Source organism: Prunus persica, chromosome G5 (genome assembly GCF_000346465.2).
Source record: "Prunus persica cultivar Lovell chromosome G5, Prunus_persica_NCBIv2, whole genome shotgun sequence".
Classification (NCBI taxonomy): Eukaryota; Viridiplantae; Streptophyta; class Magnoliopsida; order Rosales; family Rosaceae; genus Prunus; species Prunus persica.
The window spans coordinates 11,944,690-11,964,524 of NC_034013.1; the positions used below are offsets into that span (position 1 = coordinate 11,944,690).

Sequence of the window (19,835 nt, forward strand, 5' to 3'; positions counted from 1 at the left end):
TACAAAATCGTACCGGATCGGCAGTGTATTTTTTATTTTTTAAAATTTTATTTAAGTCCAATGCTAAATTTCTAATCCATGACTAATATTTCTTCGAGCCCAACTTTAAAGCAATTCTCTTTTTTCGGTCCAATCATCTCTCTTTGCATGAAATTGAGTCATTTGTGAATTAAGTTTAAAATTTTTTATTATTAGAATTTGTAAAAAATAAAAAAAAAATTGAAAAATATATAATAATAAAATCCAATCCAAAACCGAAAAAACCAAAAATAACATCAGAACCGATTTAAACCGGATCCATTGATTTCTTCAAAAAAAAATTTCACCAAAATCAGAACAAACAGCACCAGTTGAATAACTCTGATTTCGATTTCAGTGTGAAGCAGAAACGGAATCGGACTTGTGACTCATACCAACGGTCCAACAAGTAATTGAAAAGAAAAAAAAGAGAGTAAAGATAATCGTTTAATTACCCTCCAATTTCTTAACTAAATTATTAAAAAATCGAGCACAATTTCTTTGACCTCAGACTTTCATTCACGTCTCTCAGAAACACAAAGACACAAGGCAAAGAGAGAAAAGAATCAGAGAAATGGAGAACCAATTGGTGGAGCTTTGCTTACAAGCAGCCTCTGTAAGCAGGGATAGCATCGAGAAATGGCGGAGGCAGAGACGAACTCTCGAGCGCCTGCCTTCTCAGCTCGCCGACTCTCTCCTTCGCCGCCTCATCTCCCGTCGCATCCTCTTCCCTTCCTTGCTCGAGTACGTTTCTCACCTTTTTAATTTCTTCTGTTTGTTTCCCTAGAAACTCGTGTCTAATCTGTTCGATTACTTGCGCATGGAAATGAAATGGGTTATGGGCATATGGTGTAGATTATTCAAACACAGCGTAGAGGAGCTTGATCTGAGAGGCGAGAGCTCTGTTGACGCCGAATGGATTGCATACATAGGAGCCTTTCGTTACTTGCGATCTTTAAATCTTTCTGATTGCCGTAGGCTCACTACTTCTGCTCTTTGGCCTATTGCAGGTATTTCGATTTTGTTTTATTTTTAAGTTTCTATTTATGGCCTAAAATGTTGAAATTTTGATCAAGTTAGTGTATGCTAGCACTCATATAGAATTCTGTTTTGGAAAATGTCTTACATTTTGAAGTGTTTACTGGGTTTGAATTAGGGCTGGAGAGATTGAGGGAGTTGGACCTTTCTAGATGCTCCAAGGTTACTGATGCTGGCATTAGGCATCTTCTAACTATTACAACTTTGGAGAAATTGTCCATTTCTGAAACTGGTGTGTCTGCAAATGGGGTTATGCTTCTCTCTTCACTTAGAAACTTGTCTGTCCTGGACTTGGGTGGTTTGCCTGTCACTGATCTAGCACTGAGTTCTCTCCAGGTAAATCTAGTTTTCAGGTGTTTCTTTCTGCACATGTTTTTGAAACATTGATTGATTGTAGTTCTCAATACTTGATTATGATTACATGTTTATGGAATCAAGTGAGCTCAAATTTCCTTGTGATGATTGGTGAACCTCATATTCAACATAATTTGACACTTGAATTTCTGTGACTGTCCGACTGTTTTTTGTTGGTATCCATTTGCTCGTCTTAGGCTGTCCCAGAAGTAAAGACTTGATATTTGTAAACGTTGCATTTGGTTGAAACTGCTGTAGTATATTTTTATGTGGTTTGAATAAGGGAATTCGGCCCTGATATCTTAGCAGCTGAACTTGATTTGTCTTTCTGTGCTGCCACATAGTTATCTGCTCGTTGCAACCATATATGGTTCTTGATTTCATCCAATGTTTTCTATGCTGCGTTTTATAGAAGTTGCTTACTGGATATCTACATTCTATCCACCCTTTCCATTTCATTTCTCAACTTCATGTTTTGCAATGATTTTCCTCAGGTACTTACTAAACTACAATACCTTGACCTTTGGGGGAGTAAAATAACTGACAAAGGTGCTGCTTTTCTTCAAATGTTCCCTAAGTTGAGTTTCCTCAATCTAGCTTGGACCAATGTCACGAAGTTGCCAAATTTGTCATCCCTTGAATGTCTGAACATGAGTAATTGTACAATTAATACTCTACTTGAAGGAGATAATAATAATAAAGCTCCTTTAACCAAGCTTATTGTTTCTGGAGCTACATTCGGGGATGAGTTTGAAGCCTTCCATTATATTGAAACAACTTTTTTGACATTTTTGGATGTATCCAACTCTTCACTTCACAGATTCTACTTCTTATCTCATATAAATGCTCTGGAACATTTGGATCTCAGCCGTAGTATGATAGGGGATGATTCCCTTGAACTGATTGCATGTATTGGAGTAAATTTGAAATATCTAAATCTTAGCCACACCAGAGTCAGCTCTGCTGGAGTTAAAACTTTAACCGGACATGTACCCAATCTTGAGTTTTTGTCAGTATCTCACACATCGGTGGATGATGTTGCCATTTCATATATGAGCATGATGCCATCTGTGAAGGTTATCGACTTGAGCAGTACGAACATTAAAGGTATGGGTTTATGATACAAATGCTAGATGTCTGGTTTTCTTCATCAGTATGCAATGATAAGGATAGAAGGAGGGCTTGAATAATCTGGTATCTAGTAAATAGGCTGTATGCTATTCTGTCTTCTCCATGTGGTTAGGTGCAATTATTTTGTAGTCCACTGCATACATAAAAATGAACAGTTTTCAGCTGCATGAAATTGAGACATAATATGTGTTTTTCCTTTATCAGGTGTCATTCACCAGGTTGGGCCTGAGTCAGATCCAGTCCTCTCTCTGTCAGCACTTCAAAATCTCCAACATCTGGGACGGTTGAATTTGGTAGATACGCAAGTTACAGAGGCAGCTCTATACCCTTTAGAAAACTTCCAGGAGTTACGCGAGTTGTCACTTAAAAGTGTTTCTCTTACAGACATCTCCTTTAACTATACGTCATCTATGCCAAAGCTGACAAATCTTCGCATTCATGATGGTGTTCTGACAAATTCTGGGCTCAATTCATATAAACCCCCCTCGACTTTAAGAATGATGGACCTGAGGGGTTGTTGGCTCTTAACTGAAGATGCAATCTTATCCTTTTGTAAAACTCATCCTCATATTGAAGTAAGGCATGAACTTGTTCATATCTATCCGTCCAAGCAGATTGTTTCTAATAGTGCATCTTCTTCACGATCAACTTTAAAGGCTTCACAAGCGAAGCAGAAGCAGGAAGTACCTGTGTTGCCATGCTTTTTAGGTAGAATTTATATAAAATCAACTTTGTTTTTTTATTTATGGCAGTAGCATATTTATATGCATCATCTAACCTCATTCCTAAATTTTATGAACCAGATCAAAGATTGAAGTATAGCAGAGAGGAGCTACTTGCGCTACAGTATTCATCAGTATCCCGTGCTCCTCCTCATGATAGGGACGTTGTATTACCTAACACACAATCAGATTGAACCTGAGCAGTTCCGACAGTAACATGCAGATTAGTCGCCATGCTTTTGCGCTTGTATGCTCTACTCGACTACCGCCATGTCTTATACTTTGTACAGAATTGCACTATCCTGTAATCATAGCATAGCTAAGATCCTTTTTTCTGTTTCTTTTCCAAAGATGGCCACAAGCCACTTTAGAAAATGAGATTGAGTGAGTCGACAATGTTTTATATTGAACTGATAGATGTGGATGTGTAAGATGAATTTCCTGATAACAGAAAGCGACGTGCCGCTTTGTGGTTTGTCCTTTTGCATTTTCCATGTGTATGCCATATGACTCAATAGTCTTATTGTTTTGAGATCTTACGTCTTGAGGAACATGTTGCCCCATTGTTCATCCTTTTTCTCTAAAACTTTTATGCGCATTGGATGTGTAAAAGGAATTCGCTTATCATCGGCATGCTTGTGTCGAAATTTTCTAACATTTGGCCAACCATAAATTCCTACACCCTGGGCCAGAATTGTAGAATTATTTTATTTAACTTTTATTTTCCTTTTGCGTTTTTGGTACACAAGGAAACGCCTCAATTCTAGATTAGAAAATATAAATTAAGTAGTCAAACTGAGGAGCTAGTCGTCAGAGCCAAAAGACTGATGGATTAAGTCGAAAATATGGTGGTTGGACAATGTAATTTTATTTTATTTTTATAAATACAAGCGATAAGGAAAGAAGAATTGAATATTTTTAATACAAACTGATGTGCCAACATGACAATTGCTTATTGGTTGTAAATAAATCATATTCAAGGTGGGTTTTTAAACATAAACAAATTATTGGAATTTAAAAAGTGTGTATATAATTCAGAAAAAACCAAAAAATTTGGATATGACATTGTTGCCTCTGGGGTTATTCCAAAAGAATATCGCAGCAAATTGAACAAGAGAAGAATCAAAGTAAATGGTTTAGCTCATTTGCATAAAACATATCTGTGGTTTTCTAAAGTACATCCAAATTCGGTACACAAATGATCAGGTGTACAAATAAGCATATGTACAGTCACAAAATAAACTAGAGATGAGTTTGTCAAATTGAACAAGGTCTTCCGGCTCCTCAAGTAAATCTTTCAGGCATTAGGGCTTATTTTGCACTCTTGTACATGTTATCAATGATTTCCTGTGCATCAAAAAAGTTCAGTCAGCACTTTCACCAAAATCAATATACTTTTCTATTTGTAAGAAGTAACCAAACAAACAATTACTCATAGAAACTAATCACTGTATAAGCATCCATTAATGAAGTAATCCATGCACTATAAGACTTTGAGCAGAGAACAACGATTAGAAATGAAGGCATCGGGAACAATTGGCAACCTATTGTGTAACAACACATGAATTAATGGGAATTTTCGTACATCTAAACAGATTTCCAAACGGACAATCTATGCAACAGGGACAACAACTATTACAGTCTTTCCCATCCTGGCTTCATGTGTCATAATGGATAGACAGGCATAAACCATGTATTGACAGAGTCACCGAACATAAGTAATGTTAGGTCCTTATATCAGATACCATGCGATGAAGCTAAGAATATATTTTAACTGTGTCAATGTGATGCCGAAATTACAATGACTGTAGTATAAATCAAGTGGTGTAGATCAGATTACCATAGTGGTACAATTGTGTTAACCACACCTTTCACGTTATGTGCATTGTTAATACAAGTATTTAGAAAAATTCCTAGAGGAAACAGGATAAGAGGTACCTTATAGTATTTAAGCAACTGGGGTCTCTTCTTCTTGTATGTTGGAGTGATAAGGTCACGCTCCATGTCAAATGGTTCTGGGTCGAGATGAACAGCTTTTATAACCTCAAAGCCTTTCAACTGCCACGAACGACACAATAGAATCACAAAAAGCTTTGAAAAATTTTCCAACAGCCAAAAATAAGTGTGGCCCATGACTAAATATTTAAGGTACTCAAATTGAGAAAGCAGTAACCTTTTTCTCTTTAGCAATCTTATTGAGCTCTCCAAGTATGTATTCTTTCACCCTTGTATGTTCACAGAGAGAATTGAAATCACCAGATACACCGTTTTGTTCAGCCCAACTTTCAATTGCTTGCTTGTTAGGATTAACTACTGCGATCAGGAAGGACTCAAAGCTGTTCCCATAAACCCATATCTAAATTTGACAAAAATAAAAATAAAAATCATCAGACTAAGTATAAATTCATATCAAAATTGAAAGAATGAACTCTTAAGTCATCAGACTAGTGTATCCTTCCAGCAGCTAAAACAACTCTCTCTTTCTTTCACACAAAGATAGCTGACAACCTTTCAAGCATAATATTGCATTTAATGTATGTATCAATTTATCACACAAGTCATTATATCTAGAAGAACATTTTCTATTTAATAAGGCGGATGAGAATGAAAGGCAGAAATTAAATACTTTTGAAATACAAATACAAAAGAAGAAAGGCATACCGCATCGATATCAGAAACAAGTCCATAAATATTCTCCAAGTTTTCAACTGCAACATACTCTCCTTGTGAAAGCTTGAAAATATTCTTCTTGCGGTCAATGATTTTCAAGCTTCCATCTGGTTGCCACTCACCAACATCACCTGATATAAAGATAATTTTAGGCAAAGTTGAATGTTTCCAGTCAATGACATGAGAGTCATACCATACTACAAAATACATCAATATGGACAAACCTGTATGGAACCACCCATCGATCATGACCTCTTTGGTGAGGTCCTCACGTTTGTAATATCCTGAAAACAAAGTGTTTCCCTTTACACATATTTCTCCACGCGGTGTATCTGAAAGGGCATCGTACCCCATTTCAGGGACAGATTCTAGGCATACATCCACATTTGGAACTGGAGGACCCACTGTGCCAAGCATTGACAATTCATTTGGCAGTGACACAAACGTACCAGCACAAGTTTCTGTCAGACCTGCAGTAACGTTGATATGGAAAAGGCTATCAATGTAAAAGCAATGCAGAAAGACTCAATAAAGCCATTGAGAAAATGAAAACTAGCTTTTATAACCCCGTGAAAATAACTGTTGAAGATAGCTTTACCATATCCTTGTAGAACATGAGCGCATGCCACCACTCGTAAGAAAGCTTCTACATGAGTAGAAAGAGGAGCAGCTCCAGACAAAATAAGCCGCACCCTACCGCCCAACCCTTGCTTGACCTGAAGTTGTCAGAGTATTAATGAGACTCAATTGAGTAAGCAGAATAGGATCACAATCATGGTTCATATCAATGAAGCATCTTGAAGGGGAAGAAAAAATAAATATTTCACCACCTTACTAAACACAATTTTGTCAGCAATTGGAGAAGCATCCCCATGTGCATGCCCCTTTTGCATGTTATGATACTTGCTGCAGAAACAGAGAAACACACTACGGCCATTAAAAGCATACGTATTTGATCTCTACTTGGAGCCTAAATATCAAGTAGGGGTAGGGGGAACTAAATTTGCAGCAAATCCACATGTTGTAGTATATGCATAGCAAACAAATAGACAAGATATTTTAGGGAAAATAAAAAATTATCCACATGCAAGTATAAAATATCTTGTTTACAAAGTAAGAAGCATATGAGAGTAAGGGATAAGATCAAACACAGATTTAAGCTTGTTTTCTCAATAAACATGTGCACAAATTCAATAATAAATTATATTTTACTAATTATCATAAGCAAAGAATGGCACTTACTATGAATATGCAAAATTGAACATTGTCTTTTTCACAAAACCCCCTGTCGCAATCCTCTGTGTCAAGCCTGGAAATGCACATAGCAATTATAGAGCGTAATAGTTGATATAGTAAATTATTGTGGATTCATTTGATGATATAATTGCATCAATGAGTAAGAAGCCTCAATTCCCTGGCTAAAATCATGCAGTCAAACAGTACCTGCGTAGATCCTGTCTAATACACGAGGAACAGCACAGAAGATGGTCGGTTTCAGCTCCCCAATGTCTTCAGTCAATAATTTGACATCCTGTAGAATAAGAAATAAGGTAATATCAGGTTTATAATTTATGGTTAGAGAAGAGCAACGAGTAATTGTACTCACCCCACGCCAGAACCCTATTGAGGCGCCAGTCCAGATAAATAACTCCTCAATCACGCGATCGAAGATATGTGCAAGAGGAAGAAACGAAAGATATACATCCTTCTCGTTCAACTTTAAAAATGAAAAAGAAAAATATTTTGTAAAAAGTCAGCATCCTTAAAACGAAAGTAACCAGCTCATGTTCTCACAAAATAAGGTATGTAGTGAGAGATGAAAAGGAAATCACCTGTTCATTTACACTCTCTAGCAATCGCTTCACCCCTGCCAGAAGTGTAATGATGCTATCATTGGATATCAATACTCCCTTGGGGTCACCAGTTGTTCCACTAGTATACATTATAGTGCAGATATCACTTTTCTTTTTTACTGGAAGATCAAAATCTTTATTATCTCCCTGCAGGAACAGATCTAAAACTTAAACCAGAAAAATGAAAAATACTGATCTTCTAGAAATCTGTAAATAACCAAACTATGCACGAAACACGACAATTACAGCCAGACATCCCTGCCTTGAACACAATACACATTATCTTGATTAGAAGTTTGGCAATTCCACAGAGACAGAGAAGCACCATTTGGAACTTTTAAACCACGTTCGGCCGACTGAAGGGGAGTACTTCCATTAAAAATTTCACAAATAATTTCTTCATAATAGTGATCTAGAGGTCTTTGTCCTTCTTTTCTTTTCAGATAAATTTCTTTGGTTCACCAATATGACTTATTACACGAGAAGAGGACTGGGAGATCAGATAGAACAACCCACCAGTTGCAGAAACTCATTCCAAGAATATAATGCTACTCCATACTTCTCAAGTGTTTCCTTTTGTTCAGGTGTAACCTTGCCAAAGCTCACAAGTGCTACATGATCAAAAGAAGAAAAAATAAAGAACATAAAGAAGTTATTTTACTGACAACAACAGACGCATACCAAGGAATCTTGAAAAATATGAGAAACATGCAGCAACTTACTCTTCAGATGCTTTGCCGCGTTAGGAAATGTTTTCAACAGCTGAAAGAGAAAAATATACAGTACACATAAGAGAACCGGAATGAGCACTCAAAGCTTAAAAATGCCTTTACTCTCAAACCAACTAGCATTTTTTAGGCAATGATTGTCAATATTCGACCTTTGTTGTAAGTATAATATGACAGCAGTTTTCTCCAATGTGCCACATTAATACTGTAGTAAGTAATACAATTGTTGATATAAAACTCATGTACCTCAGGTATCTTCTTTTCTTCCGTAAAAGCAATTGAAACTTCAGCATGGCAAATGATAAATTCCACAGCACCAGCACCTAAACCAAATATCAGAGATTAGAAAAGAAACATATAATACAATATTTCGAAAATCATGAATTGAGAGTTAAGGTGAATGCACCACAACTCAGATCAACCATGCCTTGAACCCAACTAATTGGGGTGGGCTACATGATAAATAAGAGATATGCCTACCTAGAGTGTCATATAAAGGCACACAATAGAGTCCATGAGCATTGCAAGCCTGCAAAAGATTTTCATTTAATATTTCGGAATGAAGTGTAAGATTTATATTATTAATAAAAGGTTCCAAGAACAAAGGACATTTATGTAAAAATAACCAAATGAATGAGCTAAGATTCAGAGAATGTGCACGCCTAAGCAGAGATACCAAACACAAAAGATATTTTTCTCAAATGCAAACTCATAACTTCAGAATTCAAGATGATACCACAATGGACAGTGAGGACCGTTTCCTTTTTCTTTATGAACCATATCAGTGGAAAATGGGCAGTAACGAAACAAAATAGGGCGTGAAGATCCTACCTGCTTGATCAAGTACACATTTTTCTACCGACTGACAGGTAGAGTAAAAAAATGGAAGAATTTACAAAGGATAATGAAAATGGAAAAAAGACAGCATACCTCCATGCTCATAATCCATTCTGGGCAGTTGACACCATATATACCACATTTGTCTCCCTGTAATCCGCCATAATTACATTAAATTATACTGTTCGCATAAATTGCATGGGACAATATTTTGCAAAGTATTGAATAAAAAATAAAATAGCCAATGAGAACGATGATGACATACTTCCCCCACACCACAACTGCGAATGGAATTTCCAATTTTTACTACCATGGCATATACTTCTTTATAAGTTAGCCACACATATTTACCGGCCTGCAAAGAGACAAAACTTCACAAATTAGCTACAAGCCAAAAGAATTAGCTAGAAAGCAACCTATGGCAAAGGATAGACATAGCTTGTCTACAACTATGAAATTACACCTTCCCGTTCACAGTCTCCCGACGACCAAGCATTGGGTTTCCAGGATTTTTCTCCACTGACAAACTGCAAAATAAGTAAGAAAACTTACAAACAATAAAAATTCATACATAAAATAACTTTGTATTCAAATTTCTGGATAGGTCAGAGTTTATTAAGCTGTCTTAGTAAAATTGAGCCAACCCATACCCAGAGCCAAGCAGAGCTCTTTAACAAGCATGGCCCAGAACCATATTTCTTCACTTAAGCTGCCGGATTGAAAACAGTGCATGTGATGTGTAACTTAGCAATCATTTTGCATTTTAGTATGACAAAAACAATTTTTTTTACTTTGATAATTTTTACTGCAGCACTCGGAGGTTGGCCAAGACTGAACTTATTGCATTTCTTTTCGCATTGATCACGCAATAGAATTGTCTCAGACGCTTATTTTTTTGTGCGAGTCAAAGCCACAAACTTCACAACCCCAAAAACAAATTCATCCACAATTTGACACATTCTCTAAAACCCAGTAGAAAGATCGTAATCATGCTCAATCACCCATAAAAATAGTCTAGTAAAAACGAAATTCTTTCGTAAAACCAAATTCTAAATACTCGCAATTCAGAGTCCGATAAAAACAAAGCAAAACAGCTCAGTTGACTTATTTTACTCTTTTTTTTTTCCTGAACTTAAAAAATTTGCATCAAACAACAGATTGCCAAAGCTAAAAACAGTCCTCATTTAGTTTCTTTCGTTTTCTTGTGCTTTCTCGGAACCCAAGCAGGAAATTAGGATATAAAAAAAAGTACCGGAAAACATCCCAGCAACTGTCCAATCCAGGAATGGGAGGCGGAAAGCCATCTTTAGCGAACAGGCTTCGATACACAGGTCCCTGCGATGGCTTCCCGTCCTTGGCCTCCTTCGCCTTCTCCACTTCAATAAGATACTTATACTTCGTTGCCGCCATTATCAAATCTCAATCGGATCGTACAGACCTTCCTTCCTCCTATCTCTCTCTATACAAATCTGAGAATGAGAGAAATGCGAAACTATATATAAAGCAGTTCGTAATAAATATTATTTATGAGGAAAAATAGTCAATAAATATAGGTGGCAGGGCAGTGGGTGGAATGGAACGACGAGTAGTGGCTATTTTGGTAAATTGACGACACAGAGTTTATGAGGCTACCGCTGGCAGCTGGTTTTTTGACTAGCAGACGAAGACGAGTCACTGACTCACTGAGTCCTAAATAGGGGAGGACCACTCGCTTGGATTTTAGCCTTCTGGTTTGTTTGGTGGTAGTTGTGTTTCGAGTCCTGTGACACAGTGTTCAGAGTTGATTGTGTTACACGACTGGTCAACAGTCTCAACGGCTCTGATTTTCGGATTTGGTTTTTGGGATTTTGAGATCTTGTTGTATACGTTTCTTTCTTTTATTGTCGTGTAACTGTTAAGTCTTTGTACGACAGGAAAGCTTTTGCTCCAAACAAACATTGGCGTGACAATCAATCAGAGTAATTTCTGGATTGAAGAAAAAGTTAAATTACTTTTTTCCAGACTGTAATTCAGAACATTTTGAACTAATTATATCAGACTTCTTTATATTTCAAGGCAAATTCGAGGTTTGCCAAGCGTATTCTAACTTTTTACCATTTTTACTGTAAGTGAATTAGAGAGAGTAATTTCCTGCTATGTGAGACATATTACCAAGAACAAAATCAAATTTGTAGGATTCATTTTTAAATTTGAAATATTAGAAGTTAATCTATGATAGGCTAAAGTTAAAGATTTATAGAGTAAGTTTTTCGAGATAAATTTGCTATTAATTAATTTCGGATTAAATGCTCACATTCTAACATAAAACTTACGCAATCTCTATATATATATATAACACTAAGTAATTTCATATTAAATTTGTGATCTCATGTTATCTAAGTCACTTAACACTTTAGAAAAGTTTGATTATGTAAATAAATTATTGAAAATCAAAGTCAATGTGTCTCAATATATTATATTATTTTTGGACCATTTCCTTAGAGGAACTTTCTCTGAAATTTGTTGTGATCTGGAGAGTAGAGTACCAGTCAAATCCAAAATAAGAACAACTAAAATTGGTCATTGTTCTAGAAATTGAAACTTGATTAATTCTGTAGCATTTCAATTCAAAGAGTTAATGCATGTCCACATACTAATTTATACCAATCCTAGCTTATCAGGCCATCTATCTCTGTTTGTAATTTTCTAACTTTCTTAATCCAACCGAATACGTCAACAAAGGGCAATGCATTATGCATGTAGGTGAACCACTCAAACTCCTCACCCTCTTATCTGTTTCACATTTTCTTCTCAACTCAGATAAAAATCCATCACACATTTTCTTTCATTTTAACATATTTCTAATCTCACGCAACGATCGAGATTAGAAATATATCACAAATTCTTAACATAAAATATTTATTGAAGAATTTCCCTATATATATAATTTTATTTTATAAAAAGTTTTATAATTATTTAACAAATCTGCATCAGCAATTTGATACTTAGCCAAACCTCTATAGACCGGCGGGAATTAAATATGAGATCCATGCTTCTGTCAATACCATCATATTATTATATGCAAAGTAATCAACATTTAAATCAATTAATTATTAATTAGGGTTGTGATCATCACTAATTTTAAAGATTTTCCCTAATTTCATTTTCTTTGACATTGTAAATTGAAAAGTATTTGATTATATTAATCTCCACATGCCATCAGCAATCCAAAAGTCTAAAAGAAGGCAACAACAACTAACAAAAGATATTGATTTTACATTTCTTATTAAGCAAGAAAGCACCTTCTCATCACCAAATCATTCTTGTGTATATAGTGGTGCTTTGCTAACCAAGTGAAGAAATAGTTAGTTGGTTATCTTAGGGCTCGTATGGTAATGTTTTTAGAGAGCATTTTCAGAGAATGTTTCATAGAATAAAAACGAGAAATAGTTAGTTGGTCATCTTAGTAGTTAAATGAGGCGACTATTGCGACTCTATTTTTCTCTTTTTATTTGGTTGATAAGAGTGTTGAACTTAAACATATGATATGTTTGCTTTATCATTCTTTTCAAGTAGTTGTTTATCAAAGAATTGGTTAGTTGGGATTGGATAGAATCGGGACGGATTGTAGTCAATAGAATCACCTTCCACTAAGAAAATTTGTAAGCCACATATTCACACATAACAATCAAAATATTAGCCTATTTTGATCGAAATAGTTTAGTGGAAAAAAGATCTTAATTTGCAACTAATGGTCTCAGTCTGAAACCTCTATGATACATTGAAAATATATGCGTGCGAAAACTCTCTATCCTCGTTATTTAGACTATCACTTGTATTATATATATAAAAAAAAAATCCACACAACCATCTAAAGGTGATCCTTAGGACCTACGGCTACATGAAGAGGAGTCATGATGCCATGCACCACAATTAATTGCCGACTCGTTGCCCAACACTAAAATGTGGGCTACGATCATAAAAAAATACAAATAATTTTGTGGGCTACAAAGCTAGTTTGGGCAGGAGAGACACGGAACTTGAGCTGAAAAAGACAAGCCCTTTATTGTGTGGCCATTGTAGGGTCATTGCCTAATTGCCTGTATATATAATTGACCCCAAAAAAAAAAAAAAAACCTCTATATAACTATGTGGCCCTTATCCACCCTTGGCAGCAGAAAAACTTGTATGAAATGGAATAATATTGTTTTGCTAGTCTCTGTTAATCATAGAATGTTATGTGAAAAGATTATCATATGTGACATACTATAATTGACCGAAAATAGTAAAACAGTGTTATCCTCATTTCATGTAAGTGTTTCTCCCTTGACAAGCAGTTGCATGATAAATTCCATTGCTACATCAATTTTGAGAGTTGAAATGTCTAATTCTGGCTTGCACTTTCATTGCTACATCAAGATAATATATTTTGTGAGTTGAAATATCTACTTCTGGTTTGCACTGCCATTGTTACATCTTAGGACGGATCAGATCAGAGTTCTAAATGCCTGGCTGGCTCAACGCGCGTAGAAGCTGCTGCTAAAGGTTTGAAACTGATCAATGTTTTGTTAGTGTAGCTTCTATTGCACAGGAAACGTCCGATTTCCAACCTTTTCTATGACGATTTTGCCCTTCTCCCATACAAAGACCGTGACGAAACTAATAAGTAATTCGTCTGGGACGAAGTGTCATTCTGCAGCGTCTCCTAAAATGCAAACGCCGACTCGGATAAGAGTCCGCCAGTCTTAGGCTAGGGATAAAAAGTTACAAGGAAACCATAAAATGGCCCTTAGTTTAATCAAAATTATATAATGTGTGATTAGCCAGAATATGGGATCAATAATGATGTATTAGGGGAATCAAATAACACAGTCCAGTTACAATAATGATGATTAGTTGATAATTTTAAAAAGAAACATATAACTTTATTTTATTTTACAATGCAAGTGGATTTGTTAATTCTTGCAGAGTAAGATACAAGGGACCACCACCTCAAAGACTTCCACAAAATTCTCAAACTTTCCGACCAAAAATTACAGGCACTGATAGTTCTAATCTAACTCATTAAAACCATTCGATCCCTACCATCTCTCAATAAGTGAAACAATGAGTCGCCAATTTAAAGAATATTATATTATAACCGTAAAGCAATGAAACCTCCTCATCAATGGTCATGCCTACGGTTGAACTTGTAAAAATCAATAAATTCTCTACCTCTTCTTGTTTCTCTTTCTTCCCTTCACTTGTTTCTCTAAAGTTTTAATCCTTTGACTGAGAACTGATGACGATGACGTTCTTCCGTCTTGAACCTTTGATTGTTCAACAGGTGATGAGGTTGTATCCTGAGTCACTGCAGCGACTTGTTTCATTGTGGATAACAGTGAAAATGCGGGTTGTGATCGTTGTGATGGAGGAGTACTAGGCAGCCGAGGAATACCCAAGGCCTTCTTCAGCCCAGAATATTTAAGCACTGAAATCAAAATGTAGAGTTAGTTATAAGGGGAAAGGGGAAAAATACACCAGAACTTCCAGCACAATAAGTCTGAGATATTCTTTGCGAGAGAGGAGGGGGGCGCTCCATTGTTCAGAAAATATAATCTAGAAGGACTCACCCAGTCCATACCCAAGCGAAAACATGTTGGATGTAACCCAGTAACAAAATACAGCCTGCACAGTTGATAAAGACCAAGTAAAATATACCATCAGCCTGGCTTCAAAGTCTGATAAAGTTTGTCATCATGTGACTTTGGTTGATAACATGAAAGTGAAACAAACCCAAAACACAAATACATATGTAAAACAAAATTTAACCACCTTTCTTATTTCTGTGTAGGTAACTATCATTATTAAAACAAATTTAAAAAAACCTCATAAGTGGTCTATATTGTGATCTTAAAACTACATGCAACCAAATAGGAGACATCTATGAGACCATTATTTGATTGTCTATCCTTATAAGAAATATATGAGACAATTCTTCGACTGTCCATCCTTATATGTAATTATGTGCCTTGCAAGTGAAGGATGAATTTGCCCTGGAAATCCCTTTTATTCCATCAACCATATGATATTTTGGCCTTCAACAGCTTTAATGAGCATAGCTTTGCACAAAGATTAAGCGAAAGAACATATACTGTCTGAAAAGGTCCAAATCGTATCTAGATATGAACCTCCACAGAGCTAATTCACGAAGAACATTGGACAGTAAAAGATCCTTTGAGGAACAAAAATTGATGGTGGAAGTCCTGGCAAATTACACATGCACCTCATGGGAATTGAACCCAGAATTCAGCCTCCACACTGGTTAGGAGGAGGTGCCATTAGGCCCAAAGCCATCGGCGTGACAGTGCAAGACTTACTCACATCTATTATAGAAATGAATGGAGAGAAGCACATAGAATATATCAGAAGCCACTAAAATTAGCAAAGATACCTTTGGAAAGCTCATGGTAAATGGAACTGTAAGAACAGCAAGGCCTCTTGAAACATTTTTCATGGTGCCAGCAGCAGGATTTCCCTCCATACCTTCTTGCAGATTGCACTAGAGAACAAACGTAAATAAATAAATTTTCAAATTGGTTTGACAGAATTTTTGAACCAATCTGATTGCACACACACCCACCCCCACCTTTGGTCTTTCCCTCTCCGGAAAAAAATATTAAAAAAAGCCTGAGAATGGCACAAAAAAGATAATAAACATTTCTTAAGCAACTAGGTATCAAATGTACCAAACCCCCTACAACTTGACAGACTATCAGGCCCAGGATTTACTAGCATATACAACTGGTCCTATTCAAAATTGTTATCCTTTCCTGTATATTTAGAGTGCTTCTCTCATGGCCAAATTTAAGGAAAGCAAAAGCCTCTGTGGATCTAAACCTGTCAAAATTCACTCTACTGTAAATAAGGAAAGATTTCAAGTGTACTATTTCATCAGGGAAAGTATCCCTTCTAAAATGAAACCAACAAAGTTGAAAAATATTATATGACAAAGCAGTTGGGTACCTCCACGGTTAGTAAGAATGTCAATGCTGCCAAAACTGGAAAAATGTACATGCTATCTGGAGTTGTCAGATCAAGAAACCAGTAGGCGCCACCACTTTTAAAGGATGGCACTTTCTCTGCCATGTTACTTATCTGCCAAACCAAAACAAAGCTATTTCAGACATCAAACACGAAATCTAAAATCAGACATCATCAGTTGGAAGATACTAAGAGAGAGATCTTACAGCAAGGAAAAAACTGATGAAGACAGGAGCTTGAACAAAAATTCCCTTCATTGCAGATAATGGATGGACGCCATATCTGCATGCCCAAATCACAGTAACAAAATGAAAAAGCTCAGGAAGGAGAATTGGTAGTTGCATAAAGATACTTTTAAAAAGAAGAAATAATATATATATATATATATATATAATTAACTAAGCGATAAGCATTTATCCCAGGCAACACTGCACTGGATCTCATATTTCGTTTATTAAATCATAATAAGGAAAACCTCAGTAAGGTGGAATGACACAAACAAGATTGCTTACTCCTTATATAGCTTCCCCGTTTTCTTTTGAAATTCAGCCACAGCCTCACGACCCATACCCTGATAAAAGAGAAAAGAACATCGATAAACATGCTTGAAAGAGTCATTTCTTAGTCTCCTGGGAGAGCTCAGTTATAAAATCCATGCCCATCCTTGCTATGAGCCTGGACAGTGTTCTCTTAAGTTGCCTAGTCAAAATATTCATTTCTTAAAGCACCTACCATCCTATTACATTAACTGTAGAAATTAGACAAGCACAACACGACAGTGTCTATAATAGGACAAAGAGATTGCTGTTGCAAAGGTGACCTTGCTAATGCAACTAGATATATCATAAAGCAGAGACATTAGATAAGCAACATCCTTGGTGGGAGAAAGCACACAAGAACCAGACATCATACCTTGTCTTGCATCTCTTGCCTGTATTCCTCCAGTTGAGGTTTCATGAGCTGCAGAAAGCACACAAGTCAATAGAAGAACCAGTCTCTAGGCGAGGAAAGTAGACACTCATTAAAATACTCGAATAGTCACTTAAAGCTTGAAACACCAATAAAGCACTGAGAGGCTACCATCAAGAAATTCTCACTCTAAGTGTAAGAAAGAAAGCAACAAGAGGTGGATTGTACAAGTTTTAAACAGCAACAACAACAAAACTTACAGCGAGCTTTGACATTGCTTTAAGTTGATTAATTAGAATTGGAACCGTGGCTGTTCGAATCAAAAGAGTTGTTATTGCTATGGCAGCCCACCTGAAAAGTAACAAACAATAAAATACCTTCATAATGTAATACAATATCAAAACCAATCATAACCACTATATATGCTGCTAGACAAAACAAAAAATGTTCTGTGTAGGCAAATCATTTCACCCAATTAACATACAATTTCTGAAATTGGCTTCAGAAAATCAAATAAAACGGGCTAAATTCTTTTCCATTTAAGATCATTCACAAATTCAAAGATTGGCCTAAATAAAATTAACAATTAAAAATAATCAAAAGCAAATAGCTTCTAACCAGTTCAAGCCAGTATAAGTATGCACCGAACCAATCAAGTACTGCAAGGCCTTAACCGGCAGCCACGAGTCTGCAGTGGCAATTGCAATTTCGCTCATTGCCGAGACCTGAGAAGCCACGGCTTCCATCGTCGCGTCCGATACAACCCCCGATACATCACTCAACAGCTCTACCTTATCGGAACCGCCACCAATCGCCGTCGACATATATCGAGAGCACGCGAACCCAGAACTGGAAGAAAGCAGAGCATTTGAAATCCTCCTGTCTGGAGCAAAACCGCCAAAACCCGATATTCTGCCCAAATTGTTCCCGAAAAATCGCTTTTGGCTGAGAAAATGATTCAAATTCGGCGAAGAAGCTTGTTCAGAAACGACGTCGTGCTTGCGGTCGTCGTCGTGGAGAATGTGAGTGATGGACGGATGGTTCTGTCGTCGTCGAGCTGTAAAGCTCGCTCTGGTGGAGAGGCTTCTCCAGTAAGCCATTGATGTGTATCGATACGTCTGTCTGAGTATGACTAGCTCTCTATACAGAAAAGTTCAAATTAATTAGGAAGAAAAAAGGACTCTTTAAACCCTAATAAAACCCTAACAGAGTCTCGAAGACGATGGATTTTGAATCTGATTGAATTTGGATTTTCGCTTGATTATCGGAGAGGTATTGGACCGTACTGAGAGAGAGAGAGAGAGAGAGAGAGAGAGAGAGAGAGAGAGAGAGAGAGAGAGAAACAGACAGTCCTAGATTCCTGTCTGAGAGCATGAGCTGAGATCAATGGCGGTCTAGGTTTTTACACGGGTACAAGTTCGTAGGGAATTTAGTTCATCGAGGGCAAAATTGACATTCTCATTAAACTATCAGTCTCTGAGGTATTTTTAGATTTTACAACCAAAAAAAGTCAAGTATACTTTATTTGTTTTTCATTTTTCATCTTTTCATTATGATTAATTTATTTTGAACATGGTAGTGTGCTGAATGTAAACTTTTGTGGTGTTCTAAGTGAATTTTTATTTATATTTTGTTTGATCATATTTTGTAGCTTTTGAAAACGAAACAATTACACATAAGATCACATTGAATTAATAAATAATTTGAGTTTATGTATGTGTGAAATATACAATGATTTTTAAGTGTATAAGAGTCATGAACAATACTACGAAATTTTATTTTCTTTGCCTTAAAAAGCTCGGCACATCAAAATTTTAAAATGGAGAGTAAGATTAAGAGTAAGAATTTGTCTTCAATTATAGAAGTGATGGGGTAATCATCTTCCACAAGTACCGCAAAGTAAATATTATTCCACGTATTCCATTATTCTCATTACAGTTGTTTCTTTTCACATAATTACTCCTTTCCCATTGCAAACGGTGAAGAACTGCACTTATTCAAACATTGCCCAACTCTTTAGCTCCTTCCTCTACATCTTCAGTTCAGACCCTGTATATATAAGAAACCAAAAAATTCAGTCTTTTCTCTTCATGCATACACATAGATGACAAAGTTAGCCAAGAATCCAAGACTGCTTACTGGGAACAATCAATGTCGCTAGAGATAGGTGGAAGTTTTACAGAAACGCCGCAGGTATTAGGCAGAGCAGAAATGAGAGGAAAATCAGTAAGCCCCATCATACTAGCTGCGCCCTTGATACACCAACATATAGCCTCTCTATCTTCCTTGTCACTTGAATACTGGCTGAGGTACTTGACACCATCACAGCAAGCCGGAGGCGGCGCCACCTCAATTTGCAGCAGGTAAGAAACGCAGGGGGCCAACTGATACGTGATGTCGGGGCACGAGGGTTTGGGGCCCATGGCTGAAGCAGAAGCAGAAGCCAGCAAGAACAGTAGAAGAATGGCTTGATGAATCATATTTGGCCTTATAAGTTGCTTGGTTTGTAAAATAGATGTGTTAAGGATAGTGGGATGGTGGGAGAAGTTTATTTATAAGGGGGTGTTTGTTTT

General features: G+C 36.5%; 4 protein-coding genes across 6 annotated transcripts; 1 reads left to right on the forward strand and 3 right to left on the reverse strand.

Annotated features, from left to right (window-relative positions):
* LOC18777621 (MDIS1-interacting receptor like kinase 1) lies at positions 1–3,814 on the forward strand. Its single transcript, XM_020564499.1, has 6 exons — positions 1–762; positions 874–1,028; positions 1,175–1,392; positions 1,905–2,517; positions 2,746–3,249; positions 3,345–3,814. Exons 1-6 carry the CDS (start codon positions 593–595, stop codon positions 3,455–3,457), a joined length of 1,773 nt encoding a protein of 590 aa, XP_020420088.1. The 5' UTR covers positions 1–592; the 3' UTR covers positions 3,458–3,814.
* LOC18778031 (long chain acyl-CoA synthetase 4) lies at positions 4,382–11,202 on the reverse strand. Of its 3 annotated transcripts, XM_020563951.1 has the most exons (20): positions 10,984–11,097; positions 10,604–10,820; positions 9,815–9,878; positions 9,617–9,706; positions 9,445–9,501; positions 8,995–9,043; positions 8,761–8,837; positions 8,509–8,548; positions 8,303–8,397; positions 7,766–7,933; positions 7,540–7,650; positions 7,377–7,464; positions 7,176–7,242; positions 6,764–6,860; positions 6,532–6,649; positions 6,158–6,403; positions 5,925–6,064; positions 5,437–5,619; positions 5,202–5,321; positions 4,382–4,610 (listed from the first exon to the last, which is right to left on the reverse strand). In XM_020563951.1, the coding sequence occupies exons 2-20, from the start codon at positions 10,759–10,761 to the stop codon at positions 4,575–4,577; spliced, it is 2,004 nt and encodes a 667-aa protein (XP_020419540.1). In that variant the 5' UTR covers positions 10,762–10,820; positions 10,984–11,097; the 3' UTR covers positions 4,382–4,574. The 3 variants fall into 3 exon arrangements, with proteins under 3 accessions (XP_020419540.1, XP_020419538.1, XP_007211290.1); XM_020563949.1 differs by lacking the exon at positions 10,984–11,097 and having other exon boundaries at positions 10,604–10,964; XM_007211228.2 differs by having other exon boundaries at positions 4,383–4,610; positions 6,764–6,839; positions 10,604–11,202.
* LOC18778095 (mitochondrial inner membrane protein OXA1) lies at positions 14,207–18,659 on the reverse strand. The gene is made up of 9 exons (XM_007209093.2): positions 17,881–18,659; positions 17,523–17,613; positions 17,266–17,313; positions 16,866–16,924; positions 16,560–16,635; positions 16,336–16,467; positions 15,764–15,871; positions 14,943–14,997; positions 14,207–14,800 (listed from the first exon to the last, which is right to left on the reverse strand). The coding sequence occupies exons 1-9, from the start codon at positions 18,360–18,362 to the stop codon at positions 14,541–14,543; spliced, it is 1,311 nt and encodes a 436-aa protein (XP_007209155.1). The 5' UTR covers positions 18,363–18,659; the 3' UTR covers positions 14,207–14,540.
* On the reverse strand, positions 19,398–19,742 carry LOC18776029 (non-specific lipid-transfer protein 3). Its single transcript, XM_007210896.1, has one exon. It carries the CDS (start codon positions 19,740–19,742, stop codon positions 19,398–19,400), a length of 345 nt encoding a protein of 114 aa, XP_007210958.1.